Genomic DNA, 22,864 nt, shown 5'->3' on the forward strand with positions numbered 1-22,864 from the left:
TCTTGAATCTTGTGAGTGTACTTATGGGTGTAGTCGGAGGTGTATTAGCTAGTGTGTACGTGTAGAGTGTACTTACGGGTGCAGTGGGAGGTGTATTAGTGTGTACTTGTTGTGAGTGTACTTACGGGTGCAGTCAGAAGTGTATTAGCTAGTGTGTACTTGTAGTGTGTACTTACGGGTGCAGTGGGAGGTGTATTAGTGTGTACTTGTAGTGTGTACTTACGGGTGCAGTGGGAGGTGTATTAGTGTGTACTTGTAGTGTGTACTTACGGGTGCAGTCAGAGGTGGGGGCGTCCGACGTGGCCCTCAGGTATCCGGGCCGACAGGCGCACACCGAGGAGCCGGCGGACACGGCGTGACTGAAGGCCGGACAGCCGACGCACTGACCCTCCATGGAGGACTTGAACTGACCCACAGGACAGGCTGGGGGGGGGAGAGAGAGAGAGACATTAGAGACGACTTGAACTGACCCACAGGACAGGCTAGGGGGGGGGGGGGGGGGGAGAGAGGGAGAGAGAGAGAAGACATTAGAGCATCGTTCTTCCCTGAAATTAAGGAAAAGATACAAAGACTTTGAATGAACCAATAAATAAGTCATCACTTCGATTTGTTCTGGGACACAAATGAGGGCCGATTTCTTTTGTGGTTTTGCGAGTGAATGTCCATTTCTCCAAAGAACTTCATGAATGACATTTCAAAAGAAATTACATAAGTGAAAAATAGACGATTACACAAGCTCACAACGGGGCGTGTTGTTGTGAGGCTTGCATGCTATTTTCACTAGTTTGGATCCCAGGGATAGACATCAAATGTCTCTCTCGGGTCACGGGCTAAATTAAAACGGTTGTTAACCAGTTCTAGCCTATAGGAGTAACAGTCTAAATGCACAAGGTGTGGACAGGTCATCGACTGGTCATGGACTGAGAGACGTCCGAGTGGACAGAAGAGCACATCTGGCTATAAACAACGTCACTACATCACTGCTGCATATCACCGTCATCATTGTCTCCGTATCGTTTCCATTACTACTACTAGATATCGCTGGTTATTCACTTATATGTTATTTACTGGTCTCTGCAGTCCGTATACGTTATGCCGTGACTGGATTTATGTCATACTGTATGCTTTGGCAATGTGAAACACATTTTATCATGCCAATAATGATTTCTTTTAAATTGAATAAAACGTGTGTGTGTGTGTGTGTGTGTGTGTGTGTGTGTGTGTGTGTGTGAGAAAGAGGGAGAGAGAGAGAGAGAGAGATAGAGAGAGAGAGAGAGAGAGAGAGAGAGAGAGAGAGATGGGAGCTGGGTGTTTCTTTCATTAAATTGGATTTTGAGCGCACGAGATTAGATTTGTCTCAGCGCTGCTCCGTCGGAAAGAATGACCTTAGTAACCAGACCTGTTGTGATGTCAAAACGCCATCCGCGACGGCGGGACGCATTTTCACGGCTCGTTTCCGCCTAAACCCGACTGGTTAACACGTATAATTATAGGATGTTACGAGTCCTGAGAGCATGTCAAACTGTGTTTTAATATGAATCTCATGCTCTTTTCTGGGCCTCGGTATAGGCTGTAGTCTATTCCCGGGCGTCTCGAAAGGGGTGACGAATCCTTCACGATTCCCTCGTGGCTGGAAGACCAAGACCACGATTTTTCCAACATATCCGATTGAGCCGTGAGAGCTGGCGTGAAGGTCTCTCGCTTTGATTTAAAAGATTCTGACCTGAGATCAGATTCTATAAATGTCTTCTACATCCTTAAAGTTTTCTGAAAAAGCTATGTTTCTACGTCAGTCGTTCTTCGGGGGAGGAGAACTTCTAGGATTTAGAATGCTTAATTTACGAAAAAAATCTAAATGCGTTAAAACTTGAGCTTCGGTGTCACATCGATAACAAGTAGATCGTCGCTTTTTTGAAAATATGCAGAGAACGGTTTGTACAGGTTTCCACCACCGAGACAGAGACAGGATAAGAACAGCGTTAAAGTTATTGTCCGTATATGTATAAGCTCCGACGATTCGCCGTTTTCCAAAATGTCACACGAGAACAGAGGAAGATACGACAGGGGAAAATGTCAAGATAGCGAGACGGCAATCTGGGGCATACATGAGGTTAACTCATTCTGGACGGAAAGGAACTCCTTTTGGTGTTTTAAAGCATTATGTTATACTTTAGATATTGAAAAATAGCAGATCTACAAGCTCGTAGGGCGGCACTACGAGCTTGTAGATCTGCCATTTTTGAAAAATCTCGAAAATGTGGTGCAAACCTTTGAATATATATTCTTTCAGAGCGAACATTTTTCAACTCAAATCTTTGCTTCTGGAGGGTCCCTGGAACAACATATTTTCAGATGGGGGTCGGCGGCCAATTACATAATATTTTTGGAGGTCCTTGACATGAAAATGTGTGAGAACCACTGACAGAAACATGGGTTTTTTTCCAGAAAACCCGTCAGGCATTTTGTTTGTAGGTCTAAACGGGTTAAAGCAAAAGAAAAAGCAGAAGAAAGAGAACAGAATATCCCTGTCAGTGTCTGGGGTGTGATATGTACCGTTCTGTACCGTGGATTTATCTCTAGATAATGTAAGCTAAATGCCACAACTCCTGGGAGAAGCGGCGTGTCGTCGGTACAGTGCAGTGCACTCACCTGTTCACCGAGTTTGAGCTGTACAATAAATGTGACAGATACGTTATGCTTCTAATCCGCTACATTTCCGAGGCAAATGTTACTTTTTTTTATCTCCACTATAACGAACTGCTTTATAGTTTCTAGTAGGTCTTGAGGATGATTGCAAAAAACTGATAGTTTGAATAAAAAAAGTTTGTCAAATTCAGAAAAGTAGAGTCGGTATAACGATGGAAGTTGGAGATCCATGCCCCCACCCGGCTATGCAATACCCGTTGTACCCGTGTCAGAGTACCCACTGTACCCGTGTCAGAGTAACCCGTTCCACCCATCTGTCCGTGTCCTTTTTATGCCCATATTACAAGCTCGTAGTGCGCGGCACTCTGTCCAGAACGGGTTAAAAGCATCAAACCACATATAAGGGGCTGCTGGGGGTCCAGGCCAGCCCATTGTGTGGAGACCATGAAAATAAATAAACTTCAGCCAAAGTGAAGCTCTCTGAGAGAGAGAGAGAGAGAGAGAGAGAGAGAGAGAGAGAGAGAGAGAGAGAGACACAGAGAGACAGAGAGAGAGAGAGAGAGAGAGAGATCCATTAATCACTGACTACATTGCATAAACAACAATGAAATGAGTGTGTGTGGAGCGCTCTGAGCTGCACTCATCTGCTTCCATGCTTATACCACCACCAACGCCATACTTGAGATACCCCTATTAATCAAACCTGTTTACTGACACACACACACAGGGCGCTTTCAGCGCGGGGGATCCAGCCCACCAAGTGCGTGCGTGCGTCTGTGCGTGTGCACACGTGCACATGCTGCTATATTAGTGAGGACTAAAATTGTCCACAATTATAGAATCTGATAAACAAGACATTGTGAGGGACCATTTTCCCATGGTCCTCACGCCTCACAAGATAAATGGTTTTATTGTTTGTATATGTATAATGTATATTTTTAGAATTATGTCTACAATAAGGAAACGAGTCAAAGTTAGGGTATATTTTACTGGAGGAGGTTGGCTTTAGTTATGCCTGATTTAGTCTTTGTTGCGCACGTGGCTTTGTGCAGCAAAATAAATGCCAATCTACAAACTTATAAAAGGCGTTGAAGCACCATACATACATACGCTATTTTTAGGCTTTGGTTATAGGGTTAGAAATGGTACAAAGAAGGCATTCGTAAAAATCACCGTCCCTAAAATTCTGATGTCCTCCCAAGTAGAGTAAAACAAACATGTTTGTGTGTGTGTGTGTGTGTGTGTGTGTGTGTGTGTGTGTGTGTGTGTATGTGTGTGTGTGTGTGTGTGTGTGTGTGTGTGTGCGTACGTGTGGGTCGCTGCCTCGCATCTGCTATATTCAGTTGTGTTTGAACAAGCACTTACGTATGCAAATCAATCGCCTGCAACTCCACAGATTTTTTTTTGTGCTAATAGTTTGTGAGTCTCACGGCTTTGAAGCGACTCGACGCGAGGCCACCGTGCCACGTCAGCCGTCCGTCCGCCGCGGCTGTGTTTACGTCAACATCTTCGCTTCAAAAACATCTTCTCAGATATTCTGTGTTTTTTATTATTTATTAATATTCAAACTCATCCGCATTCCTTTGTGAGGACACCGACATCTAGATTGACTTGAGGTTTAGCTATAGGAGTCTGATTGGTTGGGAAGTTAATGATTAGAAACTTAATCTGAGTTCGATTGGTCAGAAAGTTAATGATGAACTTTTTTAGACAACAACCCAGTCTACTGAGGACATCCGTTTGGTGACTAAGGACATACTCAAATACTGCAATTAAAGTACATTTCCGAGGTACTTTTACTTTACTTGAGTATGTCTCAAGTATATCGTTCATTATGTTACACTTCTACTCCGGTGCAAATATTGAACTTTTTGCTCCACTACAATTCTTTGAAAACTTGAAGTACTAGTTACTTTGTAGATTTATATTACTATTACAAAACGTACGTTAAAAACACTGAAGCCCTATTTGAGTATTGTTTTATTTGGTACGTACTGCAAGTATATTTTGATACTTTTGTACTTGAATGTACACAAGTAACATGTTGAATGAATGCCCTTTTGCTTTTGGCCCTTTACTAGTAAGAGAGTATTCTTATGTTTCAGGATTGCTACTTTTTAGTAAAAGCATTCAAAGTCAAATTAATAATTTATTCCACTACACCACTGCATCTGCTCAATGCCATTTTAAAGGTTTGATATGGTGATATTGATTGTTTGATTGAATACTTTATTGAGTGAGGAATGTAAACAGCACGTGGTACAGTCAGACATTAACCCATTATAACAAAATGTCTTCTTAATCCTAAAGGTTTTCTGAAAAACCTACGTTTCTATGTCAGTGGTGCTCAACCTTTTTCACGTCAAGGACCCCCAGAATTATCTGTATTTGGCCGCCGACCCCCATCTGAAAATGTGTTGTTCCAGGGGACCTCCCACAGAAGCACAGATTTGAGTAAAAAATAATTTGCTCTGAAAGAACATATATTCAAAACATTTTCACGATATTTCAAAAATAGCAGACCTACAAGCTCGTAGCGCGCCACTCGGTGGCGCGCTACGAGCTTGTAGACCTGCTCTTTTTCAATAGCTAAAGTAAAACAGAATCCTTAAAACACCAAAAGGGGGTTCCCGCCCCGAGAATGGGTTATGTGGGCTAAAAAGGATAACACAAAAAAGATTCCCGAGTACGTGTTTGCACATGGCGAGTGAGCCTCTTTGTGAATCACATTTCCTCTGGGCACCGATGCTCGGGCGGTGTCTTGTACCGTTGTACAGTATACACCGATGCTAGGGCGGTGTCTTGTACCGTTGTATACACCAATGCTAGGGCGGTGTCTCGTACCGTTGTATACACCGATGCTAGGGTGGTGTCTTGTACCGTTGTATACACCAATGCTAGGGTGGTGTCTTGTACTGTTGTATACACCGACGCTAGGGTGGTGTCTTGTATCGTTGTATACACCAATGCTAGGGTGGTGTCTTGTACCGTTGTATACAGCGATGCTAGGGTGGTGTCTGGGTACTGTTGTATACACCAATGCTAGGGCGGTGTCTTGTACATGTTGTATACACCAATGCTAGGGCGGTGTCTCGTACCGTGTTGTATACAGAACGTGACACACGCGCCCCTTGTGGCCATTTAGGTTATGACCACAGATGGAAAAAAGCCTACTTTATAGACGTCTAATGGAGATACTAGACGTGCTTTTATGTACGAGAGGCACAGGCTTTAAGACCGTCACACGTTGGGTTGTTTATCTGAAAGACATGGATAGTATATTGTCTCTGTCGGGTGGTTAAACCTCATATGTCCAAAACGGCTTTCTAAATAGCAACATTAGCAGATATCTAGAAGCAACGATAATTACTGTATGTATATTCTTTCAGAGCGAACGTTTTTAACTCAGCTCTTCGCTTACCGAGGGGTTCCTGGAATAACATCATATTTTCAGACGGGGGTCGGCGGCCAATTACATATAATTTTTGGGGTCCTTGACATGAAATATTGAGCTGCACACCACTGACATATAGAAACATGAGGTATTTCAGAAAACTGTCATTGATTTAGAAGACGTTTTTTTAAACTCAGCTCTTCGCTTCTGAGGCAGGGGTTCCTGGAATAACATATTTTCAGACGGGGGTTGGCGGCCAATTACATATAATTTTTGGGGTCCTTCACATGAAATATTTGAGCTGCACACCACTGATATAGAAACATACAGTAGGTACTTCAGAAAACTGTCAGGATTTAGAAGACTTTTTTTTCTTTATTTCGACGTCAGGCCTAAATGGGTAAAAGTAAAGTATGGAAAACAAGAAGGCATAATAATGTCCCCCTTTCCTCTCCCTCACCCAGCTGCCTGGTACCTGCATTATCATCATCATCATCATCATCATCATCATCATCATCAGATACCTCTATTGTTCCTCCATCCTGGAGGTCTGCGTGCGTATTTCGAGCACACCCGAAAAACCCAGCCCTAATTGGACTAATTAGCGTTCGGCCGCTTTGCCACTGCTGCGGAGGAGGAGGAAGGAAACATCCTGCCATGTGATGCCATTCTCCCTCTTTGATGTTCTTCCCACAGCGTTGGAGCGGTATATATCGCAGCGCGTCCCACAAGTACAACTGAATGACCCCCCCCTCCCCCCACCCCCCCCCCCCACACACCCGCAATGAGAAAAAGAATACCAAAAAAAAGAATCACACCCGTTTGAAGTGAGGGGTGCTCTAATCATCATACATCATCACATTCCGGCCCAGGAATGGGGACTTTTCTCTCCTCACTTTTTGAGTGATATTACACAAACCCATCGACAATGAATGGAGAATTTACGTCAGGGTTCCCTGCGCAGGCAGCTAATTGGGGGGGGGTCCCAGCTATAAATGGCATTAAATGGGGGTCAGTAACCTCTGCATGTCAAACTGGGGGTCCTTTTCAAATGGGGTCTTTTGCCCTGGTCATTAATTTCAGGGCAAGACCTCGACCTCGCGCGTGCCGACTCGGCCCCCAGCCTGGTACCGTATAGTCAAAATATGGCCCTTGAGGAAAATTAATTGGGGAACCCTGATTTACGTCATGTGTGTCTGAACAAATGGAAATGTTACGTCATGATGATATACGATGATAAGAGCGCCCCTCACTTCACACGGGTGTGATTTATTTTGCTCAGTCCCACCCTTTTCCGGCGGGCGACTGACTGACTGTACTTGACCTCTCCTGTGACCCCTGGGCCTGTCCCCTCCACTCAGCAGCTGGACACCCCCCCGTCGTCGTCTCTCCACTTCCCCTCACACTGTACGACCCCACCCTCACACTCCACCATTGTTTTATTGTTTAGATCTCCACCCAGCAGCTCCTTGTGCTGTGTGTGTGTGTGTGTGTGTGTGTGTGTGTGTGTGTGTGTGTGTGTGTGTGTGTGTGCGTGCATGTGTGTCTGTGCGTGCGCGCACCGTGCACAGTATGCATAGTTTCATCATAGACATTCCATACTGTTGCGTTCTTAGCTCTATACGCATGCTTCATGTGCGTGCACACGTGCGTGATTGTGTGCACGTACATACTAGCGTGTGTACGGCTTCAAGTCAGAAAACTAAACCTTCAACTCCCCGCGTCGTGGTAAGACCCATCGACCTCAACTCACCCGTGCAGGTCATGTGACCCTCGGCGGGCTCGAAGCCGGGCGTGCAGGCGCAGGACGTGGTGGGCTGGCCCACCCACTGGCCGTCCTCGCCGCAGAACAGCTTGGGGGGCCGCGGGCGGGGCCCCTGCTGGGAGGCGTGCTCCACGCACACGCCCTGGGCCTCCTGGACCAGCGTGCGCGGCACCGTCTCCGGGAAGGACGACAGGGCGCTGACCAGCGGGGGACACTTCTTGAAGAACACCCGGACGGAGAGCAGCGCCATACAGGCCCCCTGAGCCTGGAGGGAGAGAGGACACTTAATACTGTAACACCCTGACACCCTGCGCCTGGAGGGTGGTGGGAGAGAGAGGGACACTTAATACTGTAACACCCTGACACCCTGAGCCTGGAGGGTTAGGGGAGAGAGGACACTTAATACTGTAACACCCTGACACCCGGAAGGTTAGGAGAGAGAGGGACACTAAATGCTGTAACACCCTGACACCCTGCACCCGGAAGGTTAGGAGAGAGAGAGTGGGACACTAAATACTGTAACACCCTGACACCCTGGATCAATGGGAGAAAGCTCTGTATAATAGTGCATCCCTACCAGGTAGAAACCTTTCTATAAAGAATGGGTCATTGAGCATCCCTAAAGCTCTGTATAACAGTGCGTCCCTAAAGCTCTGTATAACAGTGCGTCCCCACGGTACCTGGAAGGCCAGGTAGAATCCTCTCTAAAGCTCTGTATAATAGTGCGTCCCCACGGTACCTGGAAGGCCAGGTAGAATCCTCTCTAAAGCTCTGTATAACAGTGCGTCCCCACGGTACCTGGAAGGCCAGGTAGAATCCTCTCTAAAGCTCTGTATAACAGTGCGTCCCCACGGTACCTGGAAGGCCAGGTAGAATCCTCTCTAAAGCTCTGTATAACAGTGCGTCCCCACGGTACCTGGAAGGCCAGGTAGAATCCTCTCTAAAGCTCTGTATAACAGTGCGTCCCCACGGTACCTGGAAGGCCAGGTAGAATCCTCTCTAAAGCTCTGTATAATAGTGCGTCCCCACGGTACCTGGAAGGCCAGGTAGAATCCTCTCTAAAGCTCTGTATAATAGTGCGTCCCCACGGTACCTGGAAGGCCAGGTAGAATCCTCTCTTGCTCAGCGGTCCCAGCCTCAGCGTCTTCACGTTGAACTTGCGCTCGCCACCTTTCCTCAGCAGGAAGTCCGCCGCCACCGTGTCCACCTGGAGGACGAGGAGAAGACACAGGGAACACACAGGGTTAAAGAAAGAGGAGAAGACACAGGGAACACACAGGGTTAAAGAAAGACATGTTCAAAATGTCCTACTGGAGACGGAGATGTGTTCTCCTCGTTGAGACAATATGTGACCAGATTTGACTGAGAACCTGCCATCGCGCAAATTACAGCTTTTCACCAGAGAAAAACTTTTTTTTTTTTTTTTAATTAGTTAATTGCACAGTTAATTGCACAGTTAATTGAGTGTCAGAGCTGAAATTGACATGTAAATATGAAATACATGCTTATACATGTAGCTAGGTGTAGAGACCACAGAAGTGAACCTTTCAAGCCTGTTTTCTCAACTCGCTGTTTTCTGCAAGACATTACTCTATAAGCCATATCTCCAAAACTGGTGGGTCAAACTGAACAACCAATATGTCAATTTGAAGCTAATTTCCTGCTTTCATATGACATGAAAAAACGAAAATTCAAAAAAATCCAATGGCAGTCCCTCAGTCAAATTTAGTCACATATGTCCTACTGGAGACAGATGTGTTCTCCCGGTCGAGACATCCCTAAAAATGTCAAATAAGTTTAGGGGTAAGGGGTGAGGGGTGGCGCAAGATACAGCCCTATGTGTCTATGCAGAGTGGCACTCTGAGACATAATATGATGCAGTCTACTGTATACTGTAGTGTAGTGCGTTTACACAGAGACATAATATGATGCAGTCAACTGTATACTGTAGTGTAGTGCGTTTACACAGAGACATAATATGATGCAGTCTATACTGTTAAGATTGCACAGCGTCGCCACGCTCATATTTTCTGGTCTTGTCATAAAAATTCAGAAATACTGGCAGGATATTCACTCCACCTTGGAGTCCATTCTGTGTTTTGAGACACCTCTGTCTGTTTCTTTTCTACTGTTGGGAAATATCCCTGAAGGGTTTCTAACACATGATAAATATTTAATCAAGACCCTCTTAGCATCAAGTAAAAAAGCAATCACACGACGCTGGTACCAACAGGACCCACCAACGAAAGATCAATGGATGGACATTATTGAGGAACTGTATTCTATGGAAAAACTAACATTCATACTGGGACTACAAGAGGATAAATTCTATAAAAAAATGGGAAAAGTGGAATCTCTTCTCTCAGCCTAGCGATATTGCAATAGAATTTCATTGAATGTTTATTGTAATATGAAAAATGCAGCCTTTTTTTTCTTTTACTTTTTGTCCTTTTTCTTTCCCGTATTGTCTTGTTAGTTGAGTTTTTGTTTGTGTCTATTCTTCCTTCAATAAAAATTAAGTGAAAAAAAGAAAGAAAGATTGCACAGCGTCTTATGCCGTACAGCAGGCAGCACTCAGAGACATAACATTGTGTTACAAGGTTGACAGGGTCCATTCAGCTCAGCTCAGCTCGGCTGAGGAAGGATAACATAAACACTAGGGCAGAAAAAAAAGCTATCTTCCTGTGAGTCAGATCTTGATAATGACAAGAAGCCCTGACCTGGCATATATAACCAACTGTATACAGTAACAGTACAGTACGGCTTGACCCTCTCTAGCCTTGGCTATTATTTCCCTTATGCCTGCCATTCAACCAGGGTATGCGCATGCGGTATGCGGTATGCGCATGCGTGGCGTCATCATCCTCGTGGCCTCGACAAGCCCCATACATTACACACAGAAAGGTGATTGCATTAACCCATTCTGAACGGGAACCCATTTTGGTGTTATAGCATCATGCTATGCTTTAGCTATTGAAAAATAGCAGATCTACAAGCTCATAGCGCGCCACCGAGTGGCGCGCTACGAGCTTGTAGGTCTGCTATTTTTTGAAAAATCGAAGAAGGACTGACATTTTTAGAATCTGATCTCAGGTCAGAATGGGTTAATCAGACCAGTGTGTGTGTCCAGTGGAAACCTCGTATGAATCTGATCTCAGGTCAGAATGGGTTAAACACTTTGCCACTCGCTCTATGCACGCGCATATACCCCCCTCTATCATACTTGTACCATACATGTCGAAGAGAATGAGTCATAAGTGACAGGCTGTCACACAAAGGAATGTAGTCTAATAATAAAATATGTGCCCGCCTGTCTGTCTGTCTGTCTGTCTGTCTGTCTGTCTGTCTGTCTGTCTGACTGACACATTGACGTTATTGAATGTAATGTCAGTGACAACAGGTGTCGTAGCAGGTGGAGTTACAGACCTGTGCTGTCAAACAAAAGCTCTCAAAACAAAAAGACACAAAAATAACTCATGCTCATTATAAAAATGACAACGACTAGTATGGAAATGTTAAAAAGACTGCCAGCTTGTCTGAAAAGATATACATTAGATACTATTGTCAAAAAGAACATGTGAGCTAATTTATGTCACCCTATAGCTACGTAATCCCCAATGTTATGCCTGTGTACGTGAGAAGGAATGCATACATATTTTTCAAAAAACATCTAAAAGAAATATTTTATTTCTTCCTCTCTGTAGATTACATGTTTTACCTTGATGCGTTATATTTTCTTCTTCAGTTTGTTGTTGTATTGTTTATTTCTGATTTTTGTGCAGTCTGTGTTTTTATTTCTTTACTGCACAGCTGCCCCCCTTTGCCATAACTTGTAGACTTATGTACTGTTCTTTATGAACTTTTAATCTTTTAAACCAATGACCTCTTCCTTCAGGAAAGGATTCCAAATAAGCCAGCTGGCTTCTTCCCTTCCTTGCATTGCATTTTTGTTTCTTTGATATGTTATTGTCTATTTTTTGTACTACATGCTAAATAAATAAACCTAAACCTAAACCTAAACCATAGCAAATCACATCGTCACTGATTTGGTCTAGTACGCACCGAGGCTAAACACTTCCTATAATATCGACAATATGTCAAAAACTCTTATACTTTACAGGATTAAAAATTCTAAAGTATTAAAAAAAAAACAGCAGATCTACAAGCTCTGCGCTGCGTTTCCAGCTTGTAGATCTGCTACACTTGATACGTTTGTTGTAGCAAAAATAAGGTACGGTATCCATTTAAAAATAAATAAACAATATAAAAAGAGATAATTAAGGTTTCTGTCCAGACGGAGTTTTAGATGACCGGAGGAACAAACGCCAAAAATAAATACTCTGACCAAAACTCTCTGGATTTTATTCCACTGAGTGTGTCTGCGCCAACAGTGACAGCTTGAAAAGTCATCTGGCGTAATAAATGATTTTTATTCTGAAGCGGTCGTTTCAGAAGAGCGTCAGTGGAGACATGCATAGGCACTAGGCAGGCCCTGCAGTGGAGTCTGTTTGAATGATTCTCAACAGCCCGTTTAAATGGCAGCACTCAATGCAAACGGCCAGGAGGCCAGCTGAACGCTTTTAACATGTTTAAGGCTGCTATTCATACTAAAACGACCGCGTCGTTACCAGCCCATTACTCCAGCTGACACCTCCTCAACCAGGGCCTGGGAATGAATGAATGAATGAATGGATGGATGAATGCAGGGAAAGGGGCAGCGATGGAACGATATTGGTTCATTTATTAATCAAAATCCACTAAACTAAACTAGTAACTCGAGTTTTCAAACAGTTGTAGCCTACTGTAGTTTAGGAAAAAGTGCAATATTTGCCTCTGAGATGTACAGTAGAGCCTCACAAGTACGGTTTCCACCACTGAGGGACAAAGGGAGACACTACAATTACACCGACGGATGTATGATCTATCACTTTGAGATTAGTTTAACCCCTTCTGACCTGAGATCAGATTCTAAAAATGTCTTCCACATCCTGACATTTTTCTGAAAAAGCTACGTTTCTATGTCAGTCGTTCTCAGTCGACTAGATCTGCTATTTTTCAATAGCTAAAGCATAACATGATGCCAACACCAAAAGGGGTTCCCGGCCGGCCCCAAAATGGCTTAAAATATAAAGTGTGTTACAAATCGCACGTAGTAGTATTAGTGTTATCATTCCTCCATGGGATCTAGTGACTCTCCTTCTCACACCTCTGAATCCCAGAGTAGATCATTAGTGTTCCTTGTATGGACGCCCTGCGGCAGGCCCAGGAGTGTGTCAACAAACACACATTGTTTTCGGTAGCTGTGCTGCTGGCGGAGACAAGCCGGACGGACGCCGGAGGTGTCACGAACCTGTTGACGCCTCCTTCACACCTCCGTTCTATTCTGGAGGAGCGTTGTCGACCCGGCCCGGGACACACCACCAAGAGACCACCAGACATGTGTACACAATGTCATCACTCGGTTGACACTGTGACAGGTTCATGCTCACATTGCAGTGTGTGTGACGTGTGTGTGTGTGCGTGTGTGCTATGTACTGTACAGTATGCCTGTGTTTTCACCTGTCTGACCGGGTCTCTAAATTCTGTTTTCACAGATTAAAGCTATGGAATCCAAAAGACTGAAAGCGGTCGCTTTCAGTCCAATGCGAGTTCATGCCGCAGTTAGTTATGGTCTGGAGCTCGAAACCCGATACCCGAAAACAAGCTCATAGAGTACCCGGTATCAATAAGCTTATCGAGTACCCGGTATCAATAATCTTTCGGGCTTATCAAGCCCGGTATCGAGCATATAGCGGGCCCATGACGTCATGTTTAAACAATCAAGGCAACGGGCGAAACCGAATCACCCGCGCTGGCACAAACATGTCAGTCTACAAGGGTATTGATACGTGCCAACTATAACGCTGCCCGGATAAACTAAATTATGACTTTAAAGTACGGTACACACATGAACCAGTTAACAGTGTCTTCAACATTATTTGTAAATTATAAGTAAAAACTTGCCTTCCGTCTGTTAGAAAAGTACTGACTTTTGAAGGCCCTAGTAAAAGATACTGGTTCAGTTCAGAATAGATTTTCGCCTTTTCCACGAAATAATAGAAAGCGCTCGATACTGAGCTGGAGATAAGAAACCCGGCTCGATAAGCCTGATCGATAAAGGTGTCCGTCGTTCTTCAATACAAATTAATGAGCTCCGTCCCTAATCAGTGTAATCACACTGCATTATATGTGTGTTTGGGTCTAAAATTCACCTTCGAGATCCGTTTTAGCCCATTTTTTTCTTTTACCCATTCTAGACGGGAACACCCTTTTGGTGTTTTAAGCATTACGTTATACTTTTAGCTATTGAAAAAAATAAATACCAGATCTACAAGCTCATAGTGCCACGCTACGAGCTTGTAGATCTGCTATTTTTTTGAAAAATATTGAAAATGCGGTGCAAATCTTGGAATATACATTATTTCACAGCGAACGATTTTAACTAAAATATTTTCGGATGGGGGGGGGGGTCGGTGGCCAAATTATATATATTTTTGGGGGTCCTTGACATGAAATATTGACCACCATGCACTGATAACGAAACATGAGGTATCTCAGAAAACTGTCAGGATTTAGAAGCCTTCTTTGTGTTCCCTGTGAAAGTATCTCTAACTCCACTAAACCCCCCCGTCTTCCATTTGGCAGTGAGCCACATGGTGACCTCGTCTCTCTGAACCAGCAACAGATATGGATGAGAGGGAACTCATTAACGGGGTGTATAAAAGCTGCCCTGCGGTGTGTAGATATATATATATATATATATATATATATATAATATAAAGGTACGGGAGAGGAGAAGAGCACTCATAGGGGATTAGGAGGCGATGATGTAACCATGGTGACCCCCTCTCTCTGACGACACTTTGAAAATCATTCTCCTGATTTATACCCACGTATAGTGGCTATAGTCTCACATGACGCAATTGTCCATCTGCCTGTCTTGTCTGTCTTGCCTGCCTTGCCTTGCCTTGCCTGCCTGAAAGCTATGTTTCTATGTCAGTCGTTCTTCGATTTAAAAGAAAATAGCAGACCTACAAGCTCGTAGCGCGCCACTCGGTGGCACGCTATGAGCTTGTAGATCTGCTATTTTTCAATAGCTAAAGCATAACACCAAAAGGGGTTCCCGCCCCCAGAATGGGTTAACAGAATCATTATTCACAATCAATCTAGCCTGGCCCTCAGGTACTGTACTTACCGCACCGGGTGGATAGATATACAGAATTATGTGTTAAATATGTAGATATATTTGTTTGTTTTGTATTGATCTCTCTCTCTCCCTCTCGTCTCCCTCTCGCCCTGCCCTTTTCATCTTGTTCTTCTTCCCCGTCTCTTATGGAAATAACAGAAACGATGGAGCTTGTTGTTGTCCTAAAACTAATTCCACCTTCTGTTTTACACCTAGTAAAAGCCGATTCTGATCGACCACACACTCAGCGAAGCCATGAATTCATAGCCTGTTTTAATGACCACCCCCCGCTTGAAATTATTTCCTTTGCGTTGCATTCCAAAAAACGGCAAAAGAGAAGAATAACGTATAATATTCATGTATTAAACATAGGCCTCCCATCCAGTCAGAGTCAAATCCAAGTGTCTTATTGTAATCCAAGTCCATGTCTTTCTTCATTTACTCTCAGAACAGACAGTGGCTGAGACTCGAGAAAAGGCCAGTTTTCTCTCAGCTTCTCTCACTTCATAAACAAGACTTGAGAGGAGCTGGACTGAAGCTCACAGGAGGTGACCAGCCGTGCCTGCCCTGTTGTTGCAGGCCCTGGAAAGCTGTGCCCCCTCCTCTCTCTCTGTGTTGGATCTTTAAATCCAGACCTAAGACTCTGTTCTGTTCACGAGAATTTGAATCCCTCGGATATGTTGCTTTGGGTCCTTATGGATTTCTGTTTCCGTCTATGATTATGATGCCTCTGTAAGCCGTGTTATTTATTATCAACTTGTTATTCTGTCGTGCTGTTTATATTGTCATGTACAGAGAGGGTCCTTGAGGGAGTTCCAGGGGGTCCCTATATAGCTTAAACATAGTTTGGAACCAAATGGACCCTGATGGGTCTGTAACTCTGAAAGTGTACAAATGGAACCAAATTAACATTGAATTTACAATATAAATTGGGGGTCCCAGACATAGAAATGTCATTAAATGGGGGGTCTGTAGACTAATAATGCATGTCAAACTGGGGGTCCTTGAAATTAAACGGGTTGAGAATCTCTGCTAGAGCCGTAAAATTCTTCTCTCATGGGGGTCCCTGGAATATCTCTTCAAATGGGGGTCCACGGGGCTAATTAGTGTCAATTCGGGGGTCCTTGACGTGAAATCATTTTGGAGCCACTGCTGTACAGCACTTTGAAACACCCAAAGTTGTTTTTAAATGTCGTCTCTGTCGGGTGTAAACCTCATATGTCCAAAACTGTTAATTTCCAGGGTTCAAATTCAAAACCATCATAAGTAAAAAGATCTACAAGCTCAAAATGTGCCGTTTCGATGCTTGTAGATCTGCTACTTTAGATGCTTTTGTGTGACACTGTAGCACGATCAAGAAGGACGTTAATTTATGATAAAAAACACAAAAAGACGACATGTTGCTTTGGTTCTAATCTAGTTTATTTTATTTTAATACCGTCTAATATGATGCCTCTGTGTATTCTGTTGTGTTATTGACTGTGATGCTGTCGTGCTGTTTATATTGTTCGGTACGGCACACCGCAACAACGGAAGTTGTTTTAAAATGTGATCTATTATAAATTTACACTTTGATTAGATTTTGGACATATAGTTCCACTCTCGTTAATCCTGGAGTCTTACTTTCTTCAATACATCAAGTATTCTGTTGTTAACTTGTTGTTGTTGGGCATAAATCTCCGTATTTTAACGCTTTGTGTTATTTTTTCGTAAATGAACGCTCTACAATAATCCTACAGTGTCACATAAACAAAAGCATCAAAAAGTATCAGATCCACAAGTGTGAAACGTGGCGTTGTAAACTTGTAGATCTGCTACTTCGGGTGCAGTACTTAGTTTAGAGACAGTACTTGGTTTAGACCAGTCATTAGTCCTACAAACTGCAACCTACCTCAAACCCTCACCCTAACCCTAACCTCCCACGGGGCAGCACACCTAAACCTGACCTTAACCCATGTCTAACCAATGACTATAGTCTAAACTCATGCACCCCGCTACTTCTGATATTTCTGAACTTAAATCCATAAAAGAACAGTTTTTTGGACAACACAAGGTTTCCACTCGACAGAAAGACGACTTGCTCACTTTTTGGATTCGTGATTCAGGTTCCCACAGATGGCCGCTTAACAACAACCTGACAACATGACTCGCATAAACACGACAAACCACACTTAACCATGCCACACGTACAGTACAGTACAGTACAGTACAGTACAACACACCGACATACATAAATCATGTCCCGCATAATACCTGTGGCCACCATCCATAAGACATCATGAAACATTTATAAACGTGAGAGGATTCTGCCCTTCGGCGGGCTATCACATAATGGAACCGTGCTGGAATAATATTCCAGTCTTCTTCTCCAATATATTAGACAACAGGTCTCCTCCACACAGAGACAACAAAATCATTCATGCCTCCTTGGAGAATAATGTGTGAGCCTTCGTCGTAATGGGAAAATACTAAGGATTCTCTTATATTCTATTTAATTCAGGTGTAGCAGAGTGCACTGCACACCCGAGGTGCATACATTGTAAGGATTCTCTGATGGAAAGGTTTTTTTTTTTAATCATTTTTGTATATTGCAAACCAAATTGGTGTATTTGTCATTGTAATCAAATTGCCTTTTTCACCCACATTAAATGTCTTTCTGAATGTCTGTCGGTACATTTAGGATGCCTGTGATCTCACTACTTACTCTCAGCTCTTTTTTCTTTTTAATCCCACAACTTTTGTAACCCATTCTTTTTTCACCCAGTGTCAATCGTCTAATCTAATTAGTAATCCTACACTCCCTCTGCCCGCCTGGGGAGAGCAAGGGACTGACCTCATGCTTCCTTCCATGCATGATGAGTCCAACCCACCTCTTTTCACCTGACTTGGGGGGGGGGGGGGGAGGGGGCGTAGCGTAGTGCGCGTGGAAGGAACACGTTATTCCAACCAGTTCCTTCCATTCGTTTTGACTTATGATGTGTAAAGTGAAGACGTAAGGTCTGTAAGGTGCCACTTACACCTACAGGCAGACATAACAATGTGTATAATTATGATCGTCTCTCCTATTGGAGCTCAGATAATTCCATAGAACGAACCACCCTGATTGGGTTATGAGTCAGCGTCTTGCTCCATATTTATAGCTCTGACTTTTCTTTATTATTATAGATCATAAAATGTGGTCTTTTGCTTGGAATATTCTTTACATCTTATCATTCTACATACCTTGGTGGAAGAGGGTTCCCATAGTTTGTCATACATTTTATAGAAAAATAGAAAGATAGACCTTTCTAGGTCGAAACGTGTTGCTCAAAATAAATCCATATATTTTTTTGCATCAAAGACGGAGTGACTTGGAATCCTTTTCTTTGCAAGTCTGCAGTTTAAACCTTTTTGGGAATTAACCAGTACTATCTTTTTTTTGTTGAGGTTCTCCTACATATCTTGGTGTAAAAGGTTCTAATGTTATCATACCTTGTTGTGTTAAGGGTTCTCCACCCAGGGCGGGTGGCCTACCTTGGTGTGTAAAGGCCTATTCATAGTCTGGATTTTCGGTGGTGAGGTGACCAAATAACGTTGAGCGGTGGTGAGTAAAAACAGAGAGAAGGGCTGGAGCGGTGGCGGTGGTTTGCTCTTCACCGCGGCTCAGTGACGTCATGTTGTAGTTTGGTGGTCACCTCAGTGACGTCATGTTGTAGTTTGGTGGTCACCTCAGTGACGTCATGTTGTAGTTCGGTGGTCACCTCACCACCGAAAATCAAGACTACATGTATGTATGATCCTTAAGGGTTCTCCATCCAGGACGGGTGGCCTACCTTGGTATAAGGGTTCTCCATCCAGGACGGGTGGGCCTACCTTGGTGTAAGGGTTCTCCATCCAGGACGGGTGGCCTACCTTGGTATAAGGGTTCTCCATCCAGGACGGGTGGCCTACCTTGGTGTAAGGGTTCTCCATCCAGGGCGGGTGTGTGTCGGTGGCCTCGTTGGAGTCGGCCTGGTAGTAGTAGAGGTTGAAGGTCTCCTTGCAGCTGCGGTGGTGCGTGGTGCGCGAGGAGCACTCCATCATGGTGAAGCGCAGCTCCACGTAGACCTGCGTGGCCTGGCGGCGCGCGATCAGCCCGCTGCGCAGCCAGTGGCTGGTGGCGCTGTCCGTCTGGCAGATCTGGTACGTCCGCACGCTGTTGTTCTCCTCGTCCAGGCCGCTCACCTCCTCCCACTGGGAGAGGAGGAGGAGAGATGGAGGAGGAGGAGGAGGAGGAGGAGGGGGAGGGGGAGGGGGAGGGGAGGAGGAGGAGGAGGAGGAGGAGGGGAGAAGGAGGAGGATGAGGAGGAAGAGGAGGAGGAGGGGGAGAAATAGAGGAGGAGGAGGAGGAGAGGAAGAAAAAATGTCGTTATTCTGGTTCAGCCCGATCCTCTTCCCACTGGGCACAGTACAGGGTGTGGTAAATAAATGATCGGGAATTACATTCACACGCACTCATTCATTAATTAACTCATTATCTTTTCAAGAAAGCTGCTTATTTGTTTGTAGTGTAATAAAAGACAATGGAAGTGAATTAAGCTGTTTTCATTATGGATCATTAGAAAGCACTTTGTTTATTAGTCACACAGCGAGGGGGAAATAAATCATCACGTATTGATTCGGTAATCGATTCATGATCGAATCGCAGCTAGTGCAGCAGACTCAAAATGTGGATCTCGATTTCCTCCACAAGAAATGAGATCACGATGCTCACACTATTCTCACTTTTTCCATGAAAATATGTATTGTCTTTTAGTCTGTAGTTGCTGAACATTCAAAATGTGGCACCATGGAGTCATAACTGCTGTGGCTTTTAAACAGACAACATCAAAGTGCTGGAGTTAAACCTCTCTTGACCCATTTAGACCTGAGGACGATTCTACGATTCTAACGATTCTTTTTTTAATGTCGTTGCCTTGCTTTTCTTTTTTTTCTCCATTGCTCTGTAAAGCACTTTGAGCTGCATTTCATGTCATGAAAGGTGCTATATATTATTTTTTTGGAGCATACGAGTGTGCGGGTTCCCTTCTCTTTTCATATGTTACTTTTTGAACCCAGCACCTCCACGAAGTGATGTGCGTATTTTTCTATAGGAAAGGTGCTATACAAATAAAGTGTTATTATTATTATATTATTATTATTATTATTACAAATGTCTTCTAAATCATGACAGTTTTCTGATAAACCTCTGTTTCTATGTCAGTCGTTATCAAACTATTTAATGTCAAGGAGCCCTAGAATTATATGTATTTGGCCTACAAACCCCATCTCAAAATATGTTGTTCCAGCGTCTGTCCCGTCCCCCAGAAGCAAAGATTTGAGTTAAAAACCACACATCTGAATCCAGATGAAATCAGATTGCAGACTGTAGGTGTCTGAATCCAAATGACTATGAGTTTTTGTTTAACCGCAGAATCGAATTGTCAGAAAGCTAGAGATGTCCTCCCCTATACTGCACAGTGGAGAAATATAAATAACACAATATAAACGCGATACATATATAAGGTATACACAAATATCGACTTAAAGAAGACAGTGTACCTGTAATGCATCTGAAACGATGACGTCGCTATAATTATATGATACGGTCTCGGTCGGGTGGAAACCAGATATGTCCAAAAAGAAAAAATCATACTTTTCAGGATTCTAATTGAAAAATAGCCGATATGCTAGCTCAAAACGCGATCTGCTACTCTTGATGCTTTTTGGTGACGCTGTGAAGTTAAAATATGGAGATAAGGTTTTTGCCTGACAGTAGAGTGATGTGTCGTTTCTTTATCATTGATTGTTTTGTTGGTGCTGTGTCAGCATTAACACAATTAGACCCGAGGACGATTCTACAGATGTCTTCTAAATCCTGACAGTTTTCTGAAAAGCCTGTCGTTCTCAAACATTTTCATGTCAAGGACCCCCAAAAATATATGTAATTGGCCGCCAATAATATGTTGTTCCAGGGACCTCCCCAGAAGTAAAGATTTGAGTTTAAAACGTTCGCTCTGAAAGAATATATATATTCAAGGTCCCCACACACCGAGCGCGTTGTTCGGATTTCTAGCTGCGTTTTTTCCGAAAAACGTGTCCCAGTATGCAACCACCTTTACGCCACATTTTCACAATAAAACAAATAGCAGATCTTACAAGCTCGTAGCGTGGCACTCGGTGCCGCGCTATGAGCTTGTAGATCTGCTATTTTTCAATAGCTTAAGTATAACATAATGCTTAAAACACCAAAAGAGGTCCTTAAGGCTTAAGGGTGAGAACCACTGCTCTGGTGTTTGCTTCCGTGCGAGCATCTGCTCACGTATCTGACACAGACAGGTGTGTGTGTGTGTGTGTGTGTGTGTGTGTGTGTGTGTGTGTGTGTGCCAGTTTGAACACTCTCAGAGATACGAATGGATGCATTAAACCACAGCAGTGTCACCAGGGTTACGATCACACTACTCTCTCCTCGTTGCAAAACCTCTCCGGAAGGCAAACCCAACCCCATCCTTATCCGGCGAGATAGACTATAAAAAAAAATATTCCACTCCAGAGGCCGATTCTAAATCCTGACCTAAAGTCTTCTGGAACTTTTTCTTTTCTTTATGTTGCTCTATAGTCTATATTGTATATACAGTGTAGCAACAAGAACCCAAAAATGGGTTCCCATCTTGAAGGGTAAAAAAACAACCCCAAAAGGGGTTGGGCTAAATGTTTTTTTCTTTTCAATTTGAATTCCACTGAAGCGTTTTGTTTACTTGTTCGTTTAGAAAAGCACAACAGCTGGAAGGCCGGTGTTGAAGGAAGGCACAAGGGTACTTATTACCTAACGGGCATGTCTTTCTAAGAAGAGTGCAAGATGAGAGTGTGCGTGTGCGTGTGTGTGCGTGTGTGTGTGTGTGTGCGTGTGCGTCCGTGTGTAACCATCACAGTATAGACTAGAGTGATGGAAGGTACACGTGTGTGCGTGCGTAGCTCTGGAGTGTACTTTTCCGTCACAAGGTGACCGCCGCCTCCTGGGAACCGAGGCTGTTGATTGTGAAGCTTGTGCATGTGACACGGCTTCACACAAGCTTATACGTCTGTGACACTCCTGTATCTGATGTCAGTACGGCCCCTTAGTCCCTCTAACACGACATATTTATACAGCCTATACATGTGTGTACAGTATATCAAAAGCACTTTAAACTGCCGTGTCGTAAAAGGAGGAGAGGAGAAACACTCAACAGGGCTGATACTGCTGTGTGCCATAAAGGAGAGGACAAACAGGTGTGGATTAACAACAGCCACGCTCAGCACTTTGCATGTGTTTAGTGTTTTAGTGCCACCGGGAAAAACTATAGAGTTCTCAACAGCCCCGGAAATTAAGGCCCCGGCACCCCTCCTCACCAACCTTTTGTCTAACCAAATGACTAGTCTAAACTAAGTATGATCCATGATCTGACCTTTTGTGTTTTTCTGTTGATGTTGTTAGATTAGCGCCCTACGTGATCACACCACAGTGCGATTAGCGCCCTACGTGAACACACCACAGTGTCACACAAAAGCATGAAAGGTATAGCAGATCCTCAAGCTTGTATTTCTGCTATACTTCTGACGCTTTTTGAATCCTGAAAAGTATAACAGTTTCGAACATACGAGGTTTCAAACCCCGACAACAGACGCGTCTCAACCGGAACCACACCTCGTCTGTGTGAAAACGGGGGGATTACATTTTTTTCCCCCTAACGCAATTTGTATTCGGCGGCGGCGTTCTGCCGCAATTTGCCCCTGACTGCCGTTTCAGAGACACCTGGATACACACATAAGGCATAAATGGAGGAAAATATTAAGTCAT

General features: G+C 43.8%; 1 protein-coding gene across 1 annotated transcript in view; it reads right to left on the reverse strand.

The window, feature by feature from the left end:
• The window catches only part of LOC308327671 (ephrin type-B receptor 4a-like), a gene marked incomplete at its 3' end in the record, with an annotated part of 125,149 nt that overhangs the window by 46,567 nt on the left and 55,718 nt on the right, over nt 1-22,864 (reverse strand). Inside the window, exons 3-6 of the mRNA XM_080781196.1 lie at nt 18,961-19,242; nt 8,899-9,012; nt 7,794-8,070; nt 271-423 (exon numbers count right to left, since the gene is read on the reverse strand). Of these exons, the coding sequence (XP_080637322.1) occupies nt 271-423; nt 7,794-8,070; nt 8,899-9,012; nt 18,961-19,242 (826 nt within the window). The remainder of the gene's footprint in view (nt 1-270; nt 424-7,793; nt 8,071-8,898; nt 9,013-18,960; nt 19,243-22,864) is intronic.

This window comes from Protomyctophum bolini, assembly GCF_963924005.1.
Source record: "Protomyctophum bolini genome assembly, chromosome: 13".
Lineage (NCBI taxonomy): Eukaryota > Metazoa > Chordata > Actinopteri > Myctophiformes > Myctophidae > Protomyctophum > Protomyctophum bolini.